At 47.8% G+C, this 18,478-nt stretch overlaps 2 protein-coding genes across 5 annotated transcripts in view; one reads left to right on the top strand and one right to left on the bottom strand.

The window, feature by feature from the left end:
- The window catches only part of ACOT9 (acyl-CoA thioesterase 9), a 37,166-nt gene extending 34,296 nt beyond the window's left edge, over positions 1–2,870 (bottom strand). For 2 of the 4 annotated variants that reach the window (XM_075913310.1, XM_075913311.1), the window contains exon 1: positions 2,713–2,869. In XM_075913310.1, the coding sequence (XP_075769425.1) occupies positions 2,713–2,726 (14 nt within the window). In that variant the 5' untranslated portion in view covers positions 2,727–2,869. Of the gene's footprint in view, positions 1–2,712 lie in introns of all 4 variants that reach the window. The other 2 variants (XM_075913313.1, XM_075913312.1) reach the window with 2 other exon arrangements.
- Positions 2,871–14,894: 12,024 nt separating this feature from the next.
- SAT1 (spermidine/spermine N1-acetyltransferase 1) lies at positions 14,895–18,242 on the top strand. Its single transcript, XM_075913309.1, has 6 exons — positions 14,895–15,153; positions 15,520–15,571; positions 15,657–15,740; positions 17,046–17,147; positions 17,230–17,270; positions 17,701–18,242. Exons 1-6 carry the CDS (start codon positions 15,088–15,090, stop codon positions 17,869–17,871), a joined length of 516 nt encoding a protein of 171 aa, XP_075769424.1. The 5' UTR covers positions 14,895–15,087; the 3' UTR covers positions 17,872–18,242.
- Positions 18,243–18,478: the final 236 nt, after the last annotated feature.

The raw sequence follows: 18,478 nt of genomic DNA, 5'->3' as shown, positions 1-18,478 counted from the left end.
GATGTCATTTCAGGTCAGATAGTCTCACTGAGCACAAGTTGCTTAACATTAGGGTGGATACTCATTGCTGAAATCAATTGAAGTTAGGACTCTAAATACCTTTGAGGACCTGGGCTTAAGTGACTTCCTTAAGGTTACACAGTGAGTCAGCACCAAAGTTGCTAGATTTTTTTTGAGACCTGACATCATGTTCCATAGTGTGATCACAAGGCAACACTGCTTTTTCTAATAAGCTGATCAAATAAATTATTTATACTTACATGTTCCCCATATTAATCTCAATAGGCGAATAGTCCCTATACATGCTACAGTTCTCACAGCAATCCCTCATATTGTCCTGTCAAGAAACAGAGTTTGCCTGTCCCTCAACCACCTGCAGAAAATGCTATGGGGTTCACTTCAAAAACAGATGGGTTCTCAGCCAGGTGGGCAGGGCTGTCTATATAAACATCTGCAAAAGCGGCGAGGAGTCCTGTGGCACCTTATAGACTAACTAAAGTGTAGGAGCATAAGCTTTCGTGGGCAAAGACCCACTTTGTCAGATGCATGGCTTATGCTCCTACACTTCAGTTAGTCTATAAGGTGCCACAGGACTCCTTGCCACTTTTGCAGATTCAGACTAAGATGGCTACCCCTCTGATATATAAATATCATCTATCTCCACAGCACTGGAGCCCCTGCACCTGCCTGATTTAACTAACAGGACAGTAAAAATATTTAAATGGTTTCCAAACTGTGGAGCTAGCCTTCCTAGGGGGGGGGAAGAGAGAAACATTCTTGGAGGGGGGCACAGTAGGCAGGGAGTACCACCCAGTTCTGCTCTGCCACCAGCTCTTCTCCAGCCCACCCCTAGCCAGGGCCCCAGATCCTGCCAGCAGCTCTGCATTCAGTCACTGACCCAGCTGCCAGCCCCAACCATGGACCAGTTGCAGCATCCCAGTCCTGGCTATGACCTCAACTCAGCCCACAGCCTCAGTCCCTGACCACAGCTCCATTCCAAACCCTGGCCCCCATCCGCAGCCCAGCCACAGTTCCACACCTGGCCTCACTGCTGGGACCAAATTTGTCCTAGCTGCAGCTAGGGATGTTAAATTGCATTTAATTGAATTTCCATCGACTACTCAATTACTGAATAAGGGGGGGAAACTGAAAAGCAGCAGCAAAGTTAGTTCTTGGCTCCAGGAGTTAACCCTGCTGCAGCTCTGCCTTTTAAATGTATTAAGAGCCTGGTGCCAGGCTCTTAATACATTTAAAAGGGAGAGGCGTAGCAGGGGGACTGGGCGCAAGCCAGTTCCACCCCCTCCTGCTGCCTCTGCCCTGGAGGCTTTTAATACATTTAAAAGGCAGAGGCACAGTGTCTGGGACTGGGAACTAGACAGGAATCAGCTGATTCCCGGCTCACAGCTGGACCTCCCCACTATGTCTCTACCTCCCATGCTCCCCTGCGGACACAGTGCTGGCTTTTAAGCTGGCTCCCCGAGCACCAGCTCCTGCTCCCCTGCCTTGCTGCCCCTCTCTGATAGAGGCAGCAAGGGCGGGGGGAGCGACTAGTTGAGTTACTACTCGACTACCTGATATAAGCATACATCCCTAGTTGCAGCCCAAAGCTCAGCCCCGGGCTCCTCAGGCTGCAGCTCTAGCCTCAACACCCAGCCACAGCTGTGGCCCATGGCTCCCAGGGAAGCGTGAACACAGATGCAAAGGGGGGAAAGAGAGTGAGTTGTAAAAAGTTTGGAGACTATTGCACTGGGAATTACCCTAGTGTTAATGGTGGAAACATCCTATACCACAGATTGCCTTTGACTCCAATAGACATGTCTTTTAGCACAATCCCCAGGTGACCTGTTGCTTAACTCGGTCCACATTCCTACAAGATTTTAAAGTGCAATGGCAAGTATTTTAGGAGAAAAAACAAACAATATTTAAGATAATACTCTGGCCTCGGAGACACTCTGTACCACCCTCTGGCATCTACAGAGTTGCACAGGGTATAAGTTAGAGTAGAATGTAGCGACATGAATTACTAGAAAAGGATTCAAAATCTGCCTGCTTGGTTTAGTTGCATTTCAGTTAGAACAGCTGGCTTGGATTTAAACATTCCTCTCCAGTGTTTTCAACTCAGGTTCAGAACTGGAAAATGACGTTAAAAACGGGAAGTGACAAACAACTAACTCTTCCACTTTCATTGTCTAAGCTGAGTGAAATGCAAAAAAACAAAAAAACAAAACAAAAAAGCAAGCAGCATTAACGGCGAAAAAACGCATTTTTCAATCTTAATAATTTCACGTGCTATTTACAAAGCAGCTAATGTAATATGTAGGCGGCCTGACCCGGCGCTGGGCAGCCCTGCTGTGTAGCTTGCCCGATCACGATGCAACAATCGGGTCTGCGTGGTTCAAACGGCCACAGCGCCAGGCTAAGTGAGGGCAGCGCAGGGATGGGGCGGAGGCGCCCTGCAGCCCCGTGCTAACTGCCGCAACGCCCCGTTACCCGACTGCAGCCCCGCCCGCCGCCCCCGCGCAGCAGCGCTACGGGCACCGGGGCAGGGAGCGGCGGCTCCTCAGGCAGCACCGCGACTCCGCCGCCCCGCCCCGGGGGGAACCAACCTCCCCTCCCCGCGACAGGCCGCGCCCGGAAGCCCTGCCGAGCCCCGCGAGCGGGCTGTGTCCCTGCACTGCTCGTGCTGTGTCCCTGCCCGGCCCGCGCACTGACCCGAGGGCCCGCATCCTGCCGCCGCCCCAGCCCGCAGCTAGCGCTCAGGTCCTCCAGCACCATCGACACGCAGCGCCAGCGGCCCAGAGCGCCGCTCCTTTGTTTCCGGTCTCTGGTGCCTTCCGTCCGCTGCTGCTGCTGCCGCCCCTCCCCCCTGCGCAAGGCCGTCTCACCCAGCGCTCTGGCTTGCTCTCGCCCTGGCTGCGCCGAGCTGCGCAAGCGCAGAGCCGTACACGGGCCGCTGCTTCCTTGCACGTGCCCTTTACTCCTCGCCCTGCTGGTGGCACCTCTCCCGGCAGCCCCGTGTTAACCCTGCCCGCTGCAGTCAGTGCCTCCCAGTGAGCCCCGCATCCTCTGTCCAGCTGGGGTCCGGTGTTGCATCAATTTATTTCCTTCTTACTCCTATAGGGTCCCTTCTTTTCAGCCTACCTTAAGGCCCTGATCTTATTTGGCCCTGTAAATATTTTTGAACTTATGTCAACCAGTTATTGGCCGCTATTGGCGACTCTTGCAATTTGAGGAAGTGGTTTTTTCCCAGGGAAGTTTATAGCCAAATAAATCTGTTAGGCTACATCTACACTGGCGGTTTCTTGCGCAAGAGCTCTTTTGAGGAAGGGTTCTTGAGCAAAAAAATCTTCCACAAGAGTGTGTCCACGCTGCCATGTGCTTTTGCACAAGAGCATTCATGGCAGTATGGACACTTTTGCACAAGAAAGCTCTGATGGCCATTGCCCGTCTATACTGCCTTCTTGTGGAAGAGCTCTCGTGGGGAGAGGAATAACTCTTCTGGAAAAAGCCCTGTTTTCTGATGCTGTACTGTAAATTTACTTGTGAAAGAATGCATGTGCAGTGTAGATGCTCTGCAAGGTTTTGCGCAAGAACAGTTGGTCTTGCGCAAAAAGCCTGTAGTGTAGACGTAGCCTTAGTCTTTAAGGTGCCATAGGACTCCTCATTTTTGTAGATATAGACTAGCATAGCTACCCCTCTGAGACTTATTGCCAGCAACTCTTGTTACTCTAGCACAAATTCACAACTGTGGGGGAGGAGGGTTCTTAAAGGTTCAAGAGATTCCAGGATAATTTCAGCTTTCATTTAAAAAAAAGAATAGCATCTTCACTCATAGTTGCAAAGAAGAACTTGAAAACATGAACCAGGTGTACTGTGAAACCTCAGAAACCAGAAGTCAACCCAGCTTTTTATTGTTTTAGAGTCTAAGGATTTCTAAGACCATCTCACGATTTGTTGGGGGGGGGGGGAAGCTGACAAGATTTTTGAACATTTTGGGTTGGCAGTGCTAATCCATATGTGACTGAAATATGGTCTGTTCACACTCAGTTCCAAACTGTATTGAGAGACTGTTAGAAACCTGCTGGAATTTGGAGCACAATTGTGGTCAGCATGGTAGGTTTCTATGAAAATATTTCTTCTCTTCGAACACCAATTAATTTGCAAGCAGGCCTCAGACAATTGCAGTGGAATCCACAAAAAACAAACTTAGGCACCCAGTTTTGGCTCCCCTGCTATCCACAAAATTCTCTCTGAACCCTATAAGCACCTAAACTCAAGAGCATAAAATGTCAGATTAAAAGCTTTCTCAGTGTCTAAATTTCTGTTTCTGAGCATCTACACAGTCTTCTTCCTTTACATGTCCAAACATCTATCTCCTGCTTAAGATCCAGAGCAAATCACAAACTAGGGTGAGACAAGTGTTTGACCATCTAGATCAGTGGTTCCCAACCGCCAGACCACGGACCAGTGCTGGTCCACAAACCACTGGCTGTCAGGTTGTGGCAGCTGCCGCAGCTGAAACCAACTGTTCATGGCAGTTCTTGGGTCCATGGCTTGAGCACACCCCAGCCACCTGAGATGCCACACAAAGGGCAGCTTCGAGGGTGCTGCAGCCTCACCCTCCCGCCTTCCCCTGCCCTCCCCTCTGCACACTTGGAGCACCATCATCAGCTTCCCCCTGAGGGGGGAAGAGAAAGCCTGGAGTCTTGGTAGGCAATCCAGCTTGTGGAGAAGAAGTGCTGCCCCTCTGCCTCTCCCGGCTGGGGGAAGAGCCGCATGCAGGCAGCACTTCTTTCCCATGAGCCGGATCGCGCAGCGAGGCTCTGGGTTTTCTTTCATCCCACCCCCTGGTTCAATGGGAAGCCAATGCTGGTGTTCGAATTGTTGACTGGTATGCCTGGCTGAAAAGCAAACCAGTCTAAAGGAACGTCTTCCTACCCACTTCTATCATTGGGTTTTGTCTCAGCCCCCTAGGAGAAATAAAACTGGATAGAATGTGAGTGCTAACAAACAGGGCATTTATTTAACAGTTCAAATAAAGTAAATGAAAGGTAAACCTAAAGGTAAAGAACATGGACCACCATAACTAAAAGTAAGTAACAAAAGGCTGCGTGTAATCACCACCATGCAGATTTGAATCTGGGACCTCTGAAGCAGAGTATAGGTGCCTCTACCCGCTGAGCTAAAAGCTAGCTGGCGCCTAGCCTATTATTTTATTCCTGAAAATAATCAGCGTAGCGGCATTGTGCAAGAGGGTTTTTCTTGCGCAAGAAGGGGCAGTGTAGACAGCTCCTTCTGGTGCAAGAGCCTCTTCCACAAAAATGGCAGCTCATTAGTTATGCAAATGAGGCTCGGCAATATTCCACACTTAGCCTCATTTGCATATTTCTGGCGCAACAACCCGCCAGTGTAGACATAGTCTAGGTGTGGGAGTTACACGTGCACTGACTGCAACTCAGGTGAGTTCCCTTCCCCAGGACAGGACCCAGGTAAGGAAGTGGAGGATTATGAAATCACTACCATATCCTGCAGCTTGAGAACCCTCAGACTGGTAAGACAGCTCCAGATCCCATCTCTGGATGGTAACACAGGGTAAAGGACAATCAGGCTGTGTCCGATTTGCTCCAGCGATTGTCAGCCCACTCTCCTCCCTATGCCATCATGGCTGTGTGTATGTCATCAGCTAGTAGCATACCCCTTGTGTGCAGGTAAGTTCACCCTCCCGCAATCAAAACCTGTCTGTGTGGTGCTGGCGTACACTTCTAAGTAGATCTGGACTCTGCCACTCAGAAGGGAAGCCCCTTAGAACCAAAGAGGCAGTCCTTAAATAAGCTGCCGTTGCTGGGCAGAACCAAGGTCACGTGTCTATCTAGCTTCCCTCCCAAAATGTCAAAAGAGGGAGAAAGTGCTAAGAGCGGGAAAACACCCTCACGGGAAGATGACAAGGGCAGCCTAGATGGAGTCCAGGTTGTTGTTTTTACTTTTCCAAAATAGCATACCCATGTTGTAGATTACCAGAATTTCCTCCTACACAACCGGGAAAAGGCAAGGCTGCAGCACCCGTGCTGGCTTCCCCCTGTGGAGGTGAAAGAAAGCCCCAAGCCCCACTGCACGATCCAGGTCATAGGGAAAAAGAGCTCCTCTTCTCCCATTCCCGGCAGGTATGCTGCTGTTCCCCCAACTAGAGGGAAGCGGAGGGAGAGCACTTCTTCCCCATGAACCAGATAGCGCAGTGAGACTCAGGACTTTCTCTCCCCACCCCCACAGGAACCCGGTGCTGGCACTCCAACAGAATCCGGCCAATGGGAGCAGCGGAGACTGTACCTGGGACCAGTGTGGGGCACAAAGACAAGTAAGTGCCCTCCACCCCCTCATGCCCAGATGCCCACATCACCAGCCCACTTGGTGGAAATTGGAAAATTTGACCCTAAACAAAGATCAAATGGTTACTACACAGTCATGCACCACTACCCTGCTGAGCCCCAGCACCCCTAACCTGCTCCTGCACCCTCCAAGCTGGCCAGACACTTTACCTCCAGCCTGCTCCTGCATCCTTCCTTGCTCCTGCACCTCCCTCCTGGCCAGACACCTACCCCCACTCTGCTTCTGCATCCACCATTGCTCTTGCTCCCTCCCTCCTGGTCACACACTGCACCTTCCCTTGCCCCTGCACCCTTCCCCCTGGCCAGACACCTACTCCCAGCCTGCTCCAGCACCCTTCCTCCTATCCAGACCTCACACCCTCACTCCCACTTGCACTCCATCTCCCATCCAGATCCTGCATTCCCATTCCTTTCACTGGCAGCCCTGTCCTGTACATTGAAACCCATTTTTGTCCCAACCACAGAACCTAGGGGGGTCCACAAAATCAACTAACCCTGAAACCCCCAGATGAGTAAATCTGGTCTATGGGAAACCCTGTTCTTCCCCCTCCCTTGGTGGGGCTGGAGTGCCAGAGGAGTAAAATGTCTCAGCTGGGGGCCACATCAGTGAAGGTTGGATGTTTTTTTGGAGGGTTGATTTCTTTGTTTGTTTTGCTTCTCACTTGTGTGGTCTCCAACTGATTTTTCTGTGGGTCAGTGGTCCCTGACACAAAAAATGTTCCCCACCCCACCATAAATAAAGGAAACATCAAATTAACATTTTACTTTATTTAAAATGAAGTTTGATAAATTAACATTAAAAAGTTAAAACACTTGATCTGTTTAATAATTGAAATTAAACCATTCTTCCTAGCTGCAGCACTAGCAAAATGGCTCGGGCATAATTATGTAATTAATGGTGCATTTCCATTAGCAACCAGTAGAAAGGTGGAAAGGTTTGCATTGACCTACGTGGGCCATGGGACAAAAAGTTTAAGAAACACTGGTTTAAGTATCCTGTCAGAGCCAAAGGTACATCAGCTGTACAAATAAAAATATGTGTAAAAATATCACAAGTCTTGCTAGCACTTCAAGGAAGGTTTTCAACCCAATTTTTACTCATTATTTGTATTCACACTAGGTAATTTGTGAAAATTGTTAATTGACTGCCTAATGACCCAATCTAGCAAAGTATTAGAGACAAGCTAAGCATCTGTTCATTCATAGTAATTAGCAGGAGTGGGTCTCTATTTGTCAAGACTAGGCTATCGGTGGTCTGACCTAGGGATTAGAGCCAGAGTTAAAAACCATGAATCAAGCCAAGAGGAGATAGTGACCAGAGCTGGAAGTCTGGCAAGGAAGCAGGGCTAAGTCAGACTAAAACAAGGCTAGACCCACTCAGAACTGTAGACATAAGCACTGAAGAGCAGATAACCCTTTGGTGCTGCTGCTGAACTTAAATCCAGACCTTCTGGCCAGCCAGTCTGGCAGTTTTGCTAAAGCCAAGCTGGTCTTATTAACCTACCTAAAGGCTAAACTGGATAACCCGAGGGAAAAACTCAGTTCCATGGTTCCTGACAGTACTGACGTAAATTGTATCCCAAGAGAATTGTGATTGCAAAAATGGAAATCAGTGCCTGAAAAGCTGGCCAATTTATTTCCAGTTTAGGGAATATTAGATGGTTTTATCACATAAGATTCTTACTTACTGTTTCTTTAGCACCTTTCTCAATCTGTGAAGTGTTTCTGCAATACTATGTTAAAATTCTGTTAATACTTCATGTTGGAGTTATAGACCTGTGACTTTAATTAACTGTGACTGCAAGCTGCTAACAAAAATCTTGGCAGAGAGACTATAAACAGTCATAAATCACATAATTATTTCCTGTCAAAGGAAGAGATTATGTAGTTGATAATACTAAGTCTGTGGTGACTGTTATCCAAAAACTAGAGTCAGACAAGAACTCAAAAAGGCCTTTGTAGCTATTCCTGACAAGATCTTTGATATGATTGAAAAGATTTTCCTCTATGCCACTTTAATGATTTGAGAAGAGAAATAAACTGGATTAAAATTGTATAGAGCCACACAACACTGGTGTGCAAAAATTATTTATCTTCAATTGAATATAGACAGTGGGTTACGAAAAGCCTACCCTATGTTCTCTCTCTTCCCCATTCTGTTTGTTTTAACCACAGAACCTTTTGGCCCATAAAAGAGGTGTTCACATAGGGGTTCATGGAATCTTCCTTAAGAAGAAATGTAAAAAAACCAGAGTTTGTACAATTGACTTCTAGCTTTGAAGAAACCAATTCTGGATCTTACCTGTACGTTTCTACTTGCATCCCAAATTTAGGGAAAATTCACATGTCAGGATACTATATCAATGCAAATCATCTCAGTGATGCTATAAATCCCCTAAACCAAATTCTTTTCTGTGCCACTGTTTAAAAGAGAGCCTGCAATTATTTTATTTATTTAATTATTTAATATTGTAGTTCATGCCTGTACAGTATTCTTATCTTTGAGGAAGGGATGTGGGGAAAACATACTTTTTTATGACCCATGTGGCATCATTCATTTGTTTATTTATGGCAGTTCCTTACCAAGTGACAAAGAAGAGGATACTATTTCTTTAATTTGGGCAGGAAAGAAATTATATGCGAAGTATTTATGTTCAGAAAGCAGATAGCCTTTTATTTCCAAATATTCAAAAACTATTATTTAACAGCTAATACTCGAGATTCACAAAGACGGGGAACTTAGTAAGGAGAGAGCTGGAAGCAAGGTTGCTGCAGTTAGAAAATTTTCAATATCAGGAAATGGAAACTCCGTATAGTTCCCAAATTGATGTCATAATGTAATGTCCTTGTTATAATGATTCTATATATATACAGTACTTTAAAAAAGACTAGCTTACCTAAGTGGGAAGAATGTCATTAATACTCATATCATATTCCAATAACAGGAAATGGTAGTAAAGGATTCATTTTAGGATATATCTAAATACTAAGTACAGGAAACAGACTCAGTAAAATTATAAATGTGCTCTTGAACTACATTTAAATAGAAGTTATTTCTCAATGTTATTTCACCCTAACTATGCTAATTATTTTTATAGTGGGGAAATTTAGTGAATATTGTAAACATGGATGACTCAGATAAGAACATGCAGCAGACTAGGAATGCAGGGGATAAAGAGATGTAGGAGTATGCCTTTAAACACTGCTGGATTTTGTAGTGCTGTTCCCTCATCTCTGCATGAGCGCAGAAGGTCTAGCATGCTCTATACCAGCTGCAATACGTGGGGACACTCTGCAAAGGGCTCTCCAGCCAATGCTCCCCTGCCACCGCCTGGCTCTGCAGCCGCCAGGAGTTCCCCAGCTCTGCTTGGACCCATTGACATGTGATGGGGGGCTCCCTGGCCTGGGCGCCCAGTCATTCAAGCCTGCTGCCATGTGTTTCCTGGGTTTCCCCAGCAGAGGCTGCCTGGCCACAACCACCCCACTGCCTGTGCAAGTCCTGCACCTGCTGGGGGTTCCCATGGGCTCTGCAGCTGCTGCCTGGCCTGGCTAACGCCGGGGGTTGCCTGGATAGGGCAGGGGCTCCCCGTTCCCTATCTGGTCCACTAACGCTGGGGTTTCCCATGCGGGACCAGGGCTCCCCAGCTACCACCTGGCTCAGCCGCTGCTGACCCAGCCAGGGCTCCCCAGCCCTGCGTTCTCCCGGCTGGCTCCTGTTCCTGGCCTCCGAGGCTCTTTGGTCCAGCAACATCAGTGGCCCTACCGGATCACAGGTGTTGCTGGACCAGAGAGTCCCGGATTTGGGAGGTACAACCTGTACCTCATTTTCCAGCTTTGTGCTGTATGTTTGTTTGCTCTTGTGGTATTGCCCACAAGGTACATGAAGACAGGGCACAAGTCAATAGTAAAGTTGAATGGCTCATTAAGGAACCCTTAGCTCACAATACACCAGGGATCTCAAACTCCAGGCCTGCAGGTCATCCCCAGCCAGAGCAGTTGCGCAATCCAGCCTGGGAATCCCAGCGGGCTTGTTCCTTACTGTTCCCCAAGCCCTGCCCCTTCCTGCCATTGCCCTGCCCTCTTCCCACCCCACAGCACTCCATTCTCAGATGATCTGACTTTAGGTGGGGCCTGGTGTGGAATGGCAGCAGCAGTCAGGCTCCCTCATACTCTCTGCAGGGGCAGGAGATGGCCCATGGGCTGGGAGTTTGAGATCCCTGCAGTAGACACTGGAATGCACCTGTCCTATCTACAGTTGACTTAATGGACTTTTCCTAACACAGAGTGGGGAGAGGCAGGGCAAAGATGCTTGAGGACCCCAGAAAGAAGAGACAAACAGGAGGGATCCTCAAGCATCTTTGAGGAAGCAGTTCATCTTAGGTAGGGACTGTCCCTTTCTAGGGCTCATCTCGAATCTCTCCCAGCCCAGGTGGTGCTAGCGTCCCGGCTCTTCTTGGCCAGTGACTCAGTGCATACTCAAAGGAGCCTCCCCACACCTGCTCACCTTTCACTTTCTTCTGGCACTTCAAGGGTGGCAGCAGAGGAACTTTTACAGCAGTAGCACAGATGCCCCAAGACTCACCTTCAAGCTTCACTACTATACCGTCCTGAGTTAGGCTGAGTCTGGCTTTCCACTGGGCCTATAGAAGCGAGGGGCAGAGTGGGCCTTAGGGGGGATGAATGAGCCACAAGCAGCTGAGAGGGATGGGCAATGGGCTATGGGGAAAATGAGTTGGATATTGTACAGAGATTCTTCTAGTCTCGTTGATTGTTGATTTCTCCCTTGCAAGTGGCAAAGATCAGATGTCTGCTGACTTACTCACAAGTCTGCAGCATTTGATACCTGTGGCATAAGTAACATATCTCTGGCTGGAATGGTTTTGTTCTTTCCTCTCCAAGGGCATGTCTAGACTACATGCCTCTGCCGACTGAGGCATGTAAATTAGACATACCGACGTAATCAATGAAGCAGGGATTTAAATAAAAATGGATGCACATAGCACACACAGTTCTATGCCTCTTACTCTTTTCCATCAAACCCAGATGTCACCGCATCTTTGCTTTCCTAGTTCCTGGAAGAGCAAGACATAAATACAGAATCATAAGGTTGAAAGAGACCTCAGAAGGTCATTGAGGGGAGGCTGAAGGTATGATCATAAAAGCTGAGGGTTATGATCATAAAAGCAAGATCTGTCACAACTAAATCATCTCAGCCAGGGCTGTGTCAGCCCAGGACTTAAAAACCTGTAGGGCAGTGTTTCTCAAAGTGGTCCATGGACCCACTCTGAGAAAACTGCTACTGGGCTGCTCCACTTTGTTTACTTACTGGCTCCATAGCCAAGGAGCCTCATGGCTTCCATTGGCTGCAATTTCCCATTTGCAACCAAGGGGATCTGCAGGAAGTAGTGGCCCAGGTCATTCTGCTTCCCGCTGTTCCCCTTGGCTGCAAATGGCAAACCACAGCTAATGGGAGCAGTGAGGCTCCGTGGCTGCAGAGCCAGTAAGTAAACAAACCAGAGTGGCCCCGTAGCAGCTTTTTCAGAATGGGTCCGTGGATCACTTTGAGAAACACTGCCCTAGGGATGGAGACTCCACCACCTCTGTAGGTAACCCATTTCAGTGCTTCACCACCCTCCTAGTGACATAGTTTTCCCTAATAGCCAACCTAGACCTCCAGTTTGAGACCATTGCACCTTGTTCTGCCATCTGTCACCCCTGAGAACAGCCTCTCTCCTTCCTCGTTGGAACCCCTCTTCAGGTAATTGAAGGCTGCTATCAAATCCCCCTTCACTCTTCTCTTAAGTAGACTAAATAAGTCCAAATCCCTCAGCCTCTCCTCATAAGATATGTGCTCCACCCCCTAACCATTTTTGTTGCCCTCCACTGGACTCCTCCAATGCGTTCACATTCTTCTGCAATGGATACAATACTCCAAATGTGGCCTCACCAGTGCCAAATAATCACTTCCATAGATCTGCTGGCAATGCTCCTGCTAATGTACCCCAATATGCCATTAGCCTTGTTGGCTATAAGGGCACACTGTTGACTCCTATTCATCTTCTCATCCACTCATCCCCAGGTCTTTTTCTGCAGAACTGCTGCTTAGCCCTCTCCCCACTGTAGCTGTGCTTGGGATTCTTCCATAAGCAAGCTGGATGATGGACAGAGGCAGCCCGTGACTATAGGCGGACTCGGCTGCTGCCTAGGACACCATCTTAAATGGGGCGCCCGGGGTGCCCGATGCTGACATCTGTCCATTGACGGCCCTGCAGGCGGGGGCGCCAATCGCATGTTCTGCCTGGGGCACCAGCTGCCGCAGCCCACCTCGGGCCACTCCTGGTGGTGGAAGCTTAGTTTTCCCAAGATGGAGGCACTTATAATGTGTTAAAAGAAAGCAGGGAGATTATCCTTCCCATCGTCTTTCATTTAAGAAATTTCCATTGTGGGATACTTCTAGATTCTCACTGACATCTGGAAGTACAGTACAGATGATACTAGGAAACCAGATCATCATTTAACAACTTCATCTATTCAACAGACACACACCAGTTATAAAATTATCACCAGATAATGAGGTTCTGAGATGGGACACGAGGAGAGTGGGGGGAGGAAGGTTGAGGGCAGGATGGAATCACATGAAAGGTAACGTGTGGAAGGCCCTGGTGTCCCTCCCATAAATGCAGTCTTTTGTATTAATTAACACTCTCTAGTGAGACTTTTTACAAATCAAAGTCCTCTGTGTGCTGCATGCTGTTATTACAGACATCTGTGGCACTTTCATTGGAGGAAAATAGGAGGTTGATGCTTTTAGATAAACATTTCCTCTCCCCTCACAAGTTGTTCACTGTTAAGTCTCCCTGGGCTGGGGTGGCAAGTTTGTAGAAATGTTGTTGGTGCCCAGAACTCACTTCTTCCACCTGCCTAAGGCTATGGGAGGAAGTTTGGGTGCTGGGTGCAGGCTCTGGACTTGCACAGGGAATTGGGGTGTAGAAGAGGTGAGGTATCAGGCTCTGGGAGGATGTTTGGGGGCAGAAGAGGATGTAGGTAGAGAGGTGGCATATAGCATTTATCTAAGGCACCTCCTCCGGCAGTAGCTTCTAAGCAGGGGGGCACGCTGGCAGGCATGACTCCCGCAACTCTCACTAACAGCAGGGGCACTTGAAGCAGGTGGAAGGCTAGGTGCCACCAGGGGGAAAACCCAGCCCCAAACTTTGTTGAAGCAGGACCTCTGAATATTTCTGGGGCCCAGGCACCCTGGGTCCATATAACTCCCCACTCTTGGACCTGACACTGTTACGAGCAGTTGGCAGAGAGTCTCCTGTGGTTCTAAGGAGCCTGTGCTTTTGGCACTGGAAGGGAATTCTAGTGTCTGCCAGGTGTTCAGTTTTTGATCAAAATGCCAGGTTGAAAGGAATCCCTGATGGCTCCAGACAACACTGCTGACCAGACAGTTAAAAGTTTGGTCAGCAACGCTGTGTGGAAATGCAGGTTCTGAGCATCTCTTAGAAGCACGGGCATGTCACCCCTCCAACTCCTATGCATACAGGCAACCAGGGAGCTCCACATGCTGCCCCTGACCCAACAGTTGACCCTGCAGCTCCCATTGGTCAGGAATCACGGCCAATGGGAGCTGTTGGGTAGCACCTGGTCCTGTGGACAGGGCAGTAAGCAGAGCTACCTGGCTGGACCTCCACCTAGGAGCCAGAGTTGGAATGCGTCCCTGCTTCCAGGAGCTGCTTGAGGGAAGTGCTGTCTGGAGTCTGCACCCCTCAGCCCACTCCCTGCCTTCAAACCCAGCCGCACCTCAGTCTGCACCCTGGGCTGGTGTCCTTATCTCTGTACCCCACCTACCTGTTCCACCAAGGGATAGCTCAGTGGTTTGAGCATTGGCCTGCTAAACCCAGGGTTGAGAGTTCAATCCTTACGGGGGAGGGGCATTTAGGGCTTTGGTGCAAATCTGTCAGGGATGGTACTTGGTCCTGCTATGAGGGCAGGAGACTGGACTCAATGACCTTTCAAGGTCCCTGTGAGATGGTAGATGCCACCTGCTGAATCTCTTGGTCCCAGCCTCTATTCTCTCCCCCCAGCGCAGGGTGGTGCCAGTGCAAGTGGGGAAGGGAAGCCTCGCTTCCCAGCCCGGGGGAGGCCAAAATGGGTGGGGCTGCAGAGCGGGCAGCGGGTAGTGTCCCCGGGCAGGGCCATTTTCCTGGCACCGGGGGGGGGGGGGGGCGTCTCCCAGGGCCGGAGTCACTGGGGCGGGGCTGGCACTTCCCCTCTCACCCCTCCCCCTCCCGCGGAGCTGGCGCTGGAGCAGGGCGGCCTTTGCCCGCCAGGGGGCGCTGCCGTCCGCGCGCGCGCCCGGGGCCTGCAGCCGGCAAGACACGCCCCTTTCCGGAAGAGTGAGGTAATGCTTGGGTCAGGAGCGCAGTGATTGGCCGAGGATCTGCGCGGGGGGGCAGGCCATTGGCGGGGGGGCGGAGCCTGTTGCCGATATATAGAGGGGCCGCGCGGCCGGCCGCCTCCACACGGCGCTGCGGGGGCGCAGAGGGGGAATCGGCGTCGGGTCGGGTCCTGTGTCCGCGTCATGCTCGGAGCCTGACTGAGCCGCCGCGCCGGGCACACGAATGAACAAGCGGCTGCTGCTCCTCTTCACGTACCGGGGACTCGCCAGCCGGGGGGGCCGCAGGGGGAAGCGCCGCCGAAAATGGCCCCGTTCCGCATCCGCAGCGCAAGGCCCGAGGACTGCCCCGACCTGCTGCGCCTCATCAAGGTGCCGCCGGCGGGGGGATGGGTGCGGCGGGGCGGGGCTTACTGGGGGGGGGTTGCTGCTGCGGGGGGGGGGGGGTAAAATTTGTTTTCTGCCTAAATCTCCTACCCAGGACCTTTGCCCCGGTTTGGGGGGGGGGGGGGCTCGAAACTCCTCCAGTGTCAGTTTTGTCCGCCCAGAACCAAGAACTCCTAATTTGGCAAAAACAAGTTGTTTGTGTTCAGTTCACGGGCACGCGGGGGCTCTTCGCTCTTGGCAGCGGGCAAGTGGCTGCCTCTCTGCTCTGCTGTGTATAAATAGCACTTGGATAAGAAATGCCTCCTTGAGGCATGGAAATAAATGTATATCTGTGCATGTATTTTTTTTCAGGAACTAGCTAAATATGAGGATATGGAGGATCAAGTAGTCCTAACTGAAAAAGGTAACATGAGCTGCTCAGAGTTTGGTGTGGTGTAGTCCTACTACTGTTAATATTTAATACACGTCAGCCTATTGTCATTTTGTAGATCTGCTTGAAGATGGCTTTGGTGAGCACCCTTTCTACCACTGTCTTGTTGCAGAAGTTCCAGAAGAACAGTGGACCGCTGAAGGTAAGATTTCCTGCTACTCTTTTAAAATAAGAAATGCACAGGATGTATGTAACACATTATTTAAAGCTGCTGATTATACATAAAGCCCCAGCTGGGAATTTGGATAAGAAGAAAGTTAAAATACAGTTATTGATATTGAAGAGTTGTGATATTTTTCTAAAATGATCAGCCATTTTGAAGACACTGGAGACCAGGTATAATATATATGATACACAGTAATTCCATTTAATTAGTTTGTTCTTGTTTGACCCTAATTTCCCTTAATGTAATCCTGTTGAATCACATTTTTTCTTTAATTTGTCCCCAATCTTCAGGTTACAGTCTCTAGCTTCGCCATGTACATGGCCCTTCCGTGTACATGGATGGGCGGGGAGGTAACTAAAAGATCCGTTACACAATAAAGTAGATGATCATGATACATGAGGTAAGGTCTAACAGGGACAAGTACTATTCCCAAACATTTACCAAAAAACACACGGTAGATCAGAAATCCTGTATGCACTCTCTTTTTATGAGTATGTGCAAACTACTATGGCTAACAACATGATTTGAAGTCTCAAGGTTTTAGGACTGAGTGGGATGATATTGGAAGAGGGTACCAGTTTTGCACCTGACAGTTGGCTACTCTTACAGAGTGAGCCATAGAGTTGTTTCAAGCAAACAAGGAAAGCTGTTGGCCAAAGTAGATATGTTTCTGGTGCCCAGGATACAGACTGTCACTTTGTTAATGGGAACACAATCCAAGGAGGTGCTGGAGATGCCATTGTTAACTTATGGCTTCCTGGGAGCACTCCTGGTTTTCCCACTGAGTAATTTTTGAGAGATACTGATTGGAAAACAGTCTTTTAAAGGTGTAGTTTTTAGATTTACTGTTAGTGTTGTGTTACAATTTTTAAGAAAGCAGAATTGAGCAAAGTGCCAGCATATTCTGAACTGCCGTGTTAAATGTAAGCCAGTTTTATATTCCAAAGTGGACATACTGATAATAGGGTATGTATAATGTGTCTGTAGCAGAAAGCCTTAGATGTTCATTGTTCGCTATAACCGTAAACACTGCCTTCCAAGAGCTAGAAAGATAATCTTCATTCCACAACACATCTCAAGCTATCAGAATTCCTGTTTTACCTACAACTCAGTATGCTTATTGCAAACTTCCATCCTTGAACCAGGCTTATGACAGTTAATACATTAATGGTTGCATGTGAAACCTAGGTATTTAGGTTGTATGCATGCAAGTTGAAATATACTAATCTTGTTGCTTTTCAAATTTAAGGGTATTTTTGCTGATGTAATTCTTTGTTACAGGACATCTTATTGTGGGTTTTGCCATGTATTACTTCACTTATGACCCTTGGATTGGAAAATTGCTGTACCTTGAAGATTTCTTTGTAATGTCAGAGTTCAGAGGTATATTTTAACAAATAGCTTCAAAATGGACTGTTCTATAATTTTTTTTAAAAATTACAACCAACCTTTCTTGACTTTTTAGGACTTGGCATTGGTTCAGAAATTCTGAAGAATCTGAGTCAGGTAAATAGTTCCATTCTCTGTCAGATTTTTAGCACAAGAAGACCACAGCAGAGAAGCAAGTCTGTTTAGCTCAATTAATATTACCCTTCAATAGTACTTGAAAATGAGTGATTCAGTTATGGTAATAAAAGGGACAAATGGACATATGGGGTAGGTTTATCAAATTCTGTAAAATCCTACTGGTTTAGTATCTGTCAGTACTTCATAGAATCAGAATTGACAGTCCCTCATCTCCATTGTGCCCAACGAGACCAAGGTGGGTTGAAGGAAATTGCTATGATTAAAACAGCTGCCAATATTAATGGCAGTCTTCACTTCAGCAATATGATGTGTGGAGAGACTTGCCTATCGGTAATGGAGGAATAGATTTCCATATGCAATTAATAAAATTGCTACACACCTAATAAATATACTGGTCATGTGTTTGTAGGTTGCTCTCAAATGCCGCTGTAGCAGCATGCACTTTATAGTGGCAGAATGGAATGAACCTTCTATCAAGTTCTACAAAAGAAGAGGTGCTTCTGATCTGTCCTCTGAGGAAGGATGGAGGCTCTTCAAAATTGACAAAGAACATCTGTTGAAAATGGCAACTGAAGAATGAGGAATTATTCCAGCAAATGACAAATCCATGAATCATACTTTGAATAAATTCTTGCCTTGCTTTCTGTACAGTTTGTAGTGGAATAAATAGCATGGATACTAATTCAAAAGCTCAAGTTTCCAATGCCATTGTAGTATAATCGTTGCTATTATTTGAATTTGAAACATCGTTTTGCAGGAAGTGACATCTGTGAAGTCCAATTGATTTGCTTGTAAACATCATCCTTCCCAGTGTGGACTTGTGATCTTTCAATGTATATCCAATAAAACTTCATTGTTGTGAGTGTCATTCAAATGTGTACAATGTACACACTGGCAGGGTTTTTGTTTTAACTTCCTTTTATAAAATAAAGTCTAGTATTTTCACTTTAATACCATTAAGTGTGGTGTGCTGAATTCTTACAAGTAACTGGCCTTCATTTGGTCTCTTATTTTCTGCAGCAATAAGTAGCCAGTCAGCACTACGTGGACTTGAAAGCTGAGTTTTTCTTGCAACTAATGCAGGTAACAGCTGCTATATGCCTGTCCACACTTCCAATTTTGTAGCTTTGTTTTTCAAAACCTTATTTCCCCCAAAAGAAGAAAAACTGACTAAGGGAAAATTAGTG

This window comes from Pelodiscus sinensis, chromosome 1, assembly GCF_049634645.1.
Source record: "Pelodiscus sinensis isolate JC-2024 chromosome 1, ASM4963464v1, whole genome shotgun sequence".
Lineage (NCBI taxonomy): Eukaryota > Metazoa > Chordata > Testudines > Trionychidae > Pelodiscus > Pelodiscus sinensis.
This window is presented reverse-complemented; position numbering and strand designations above follow the sequence as displayed.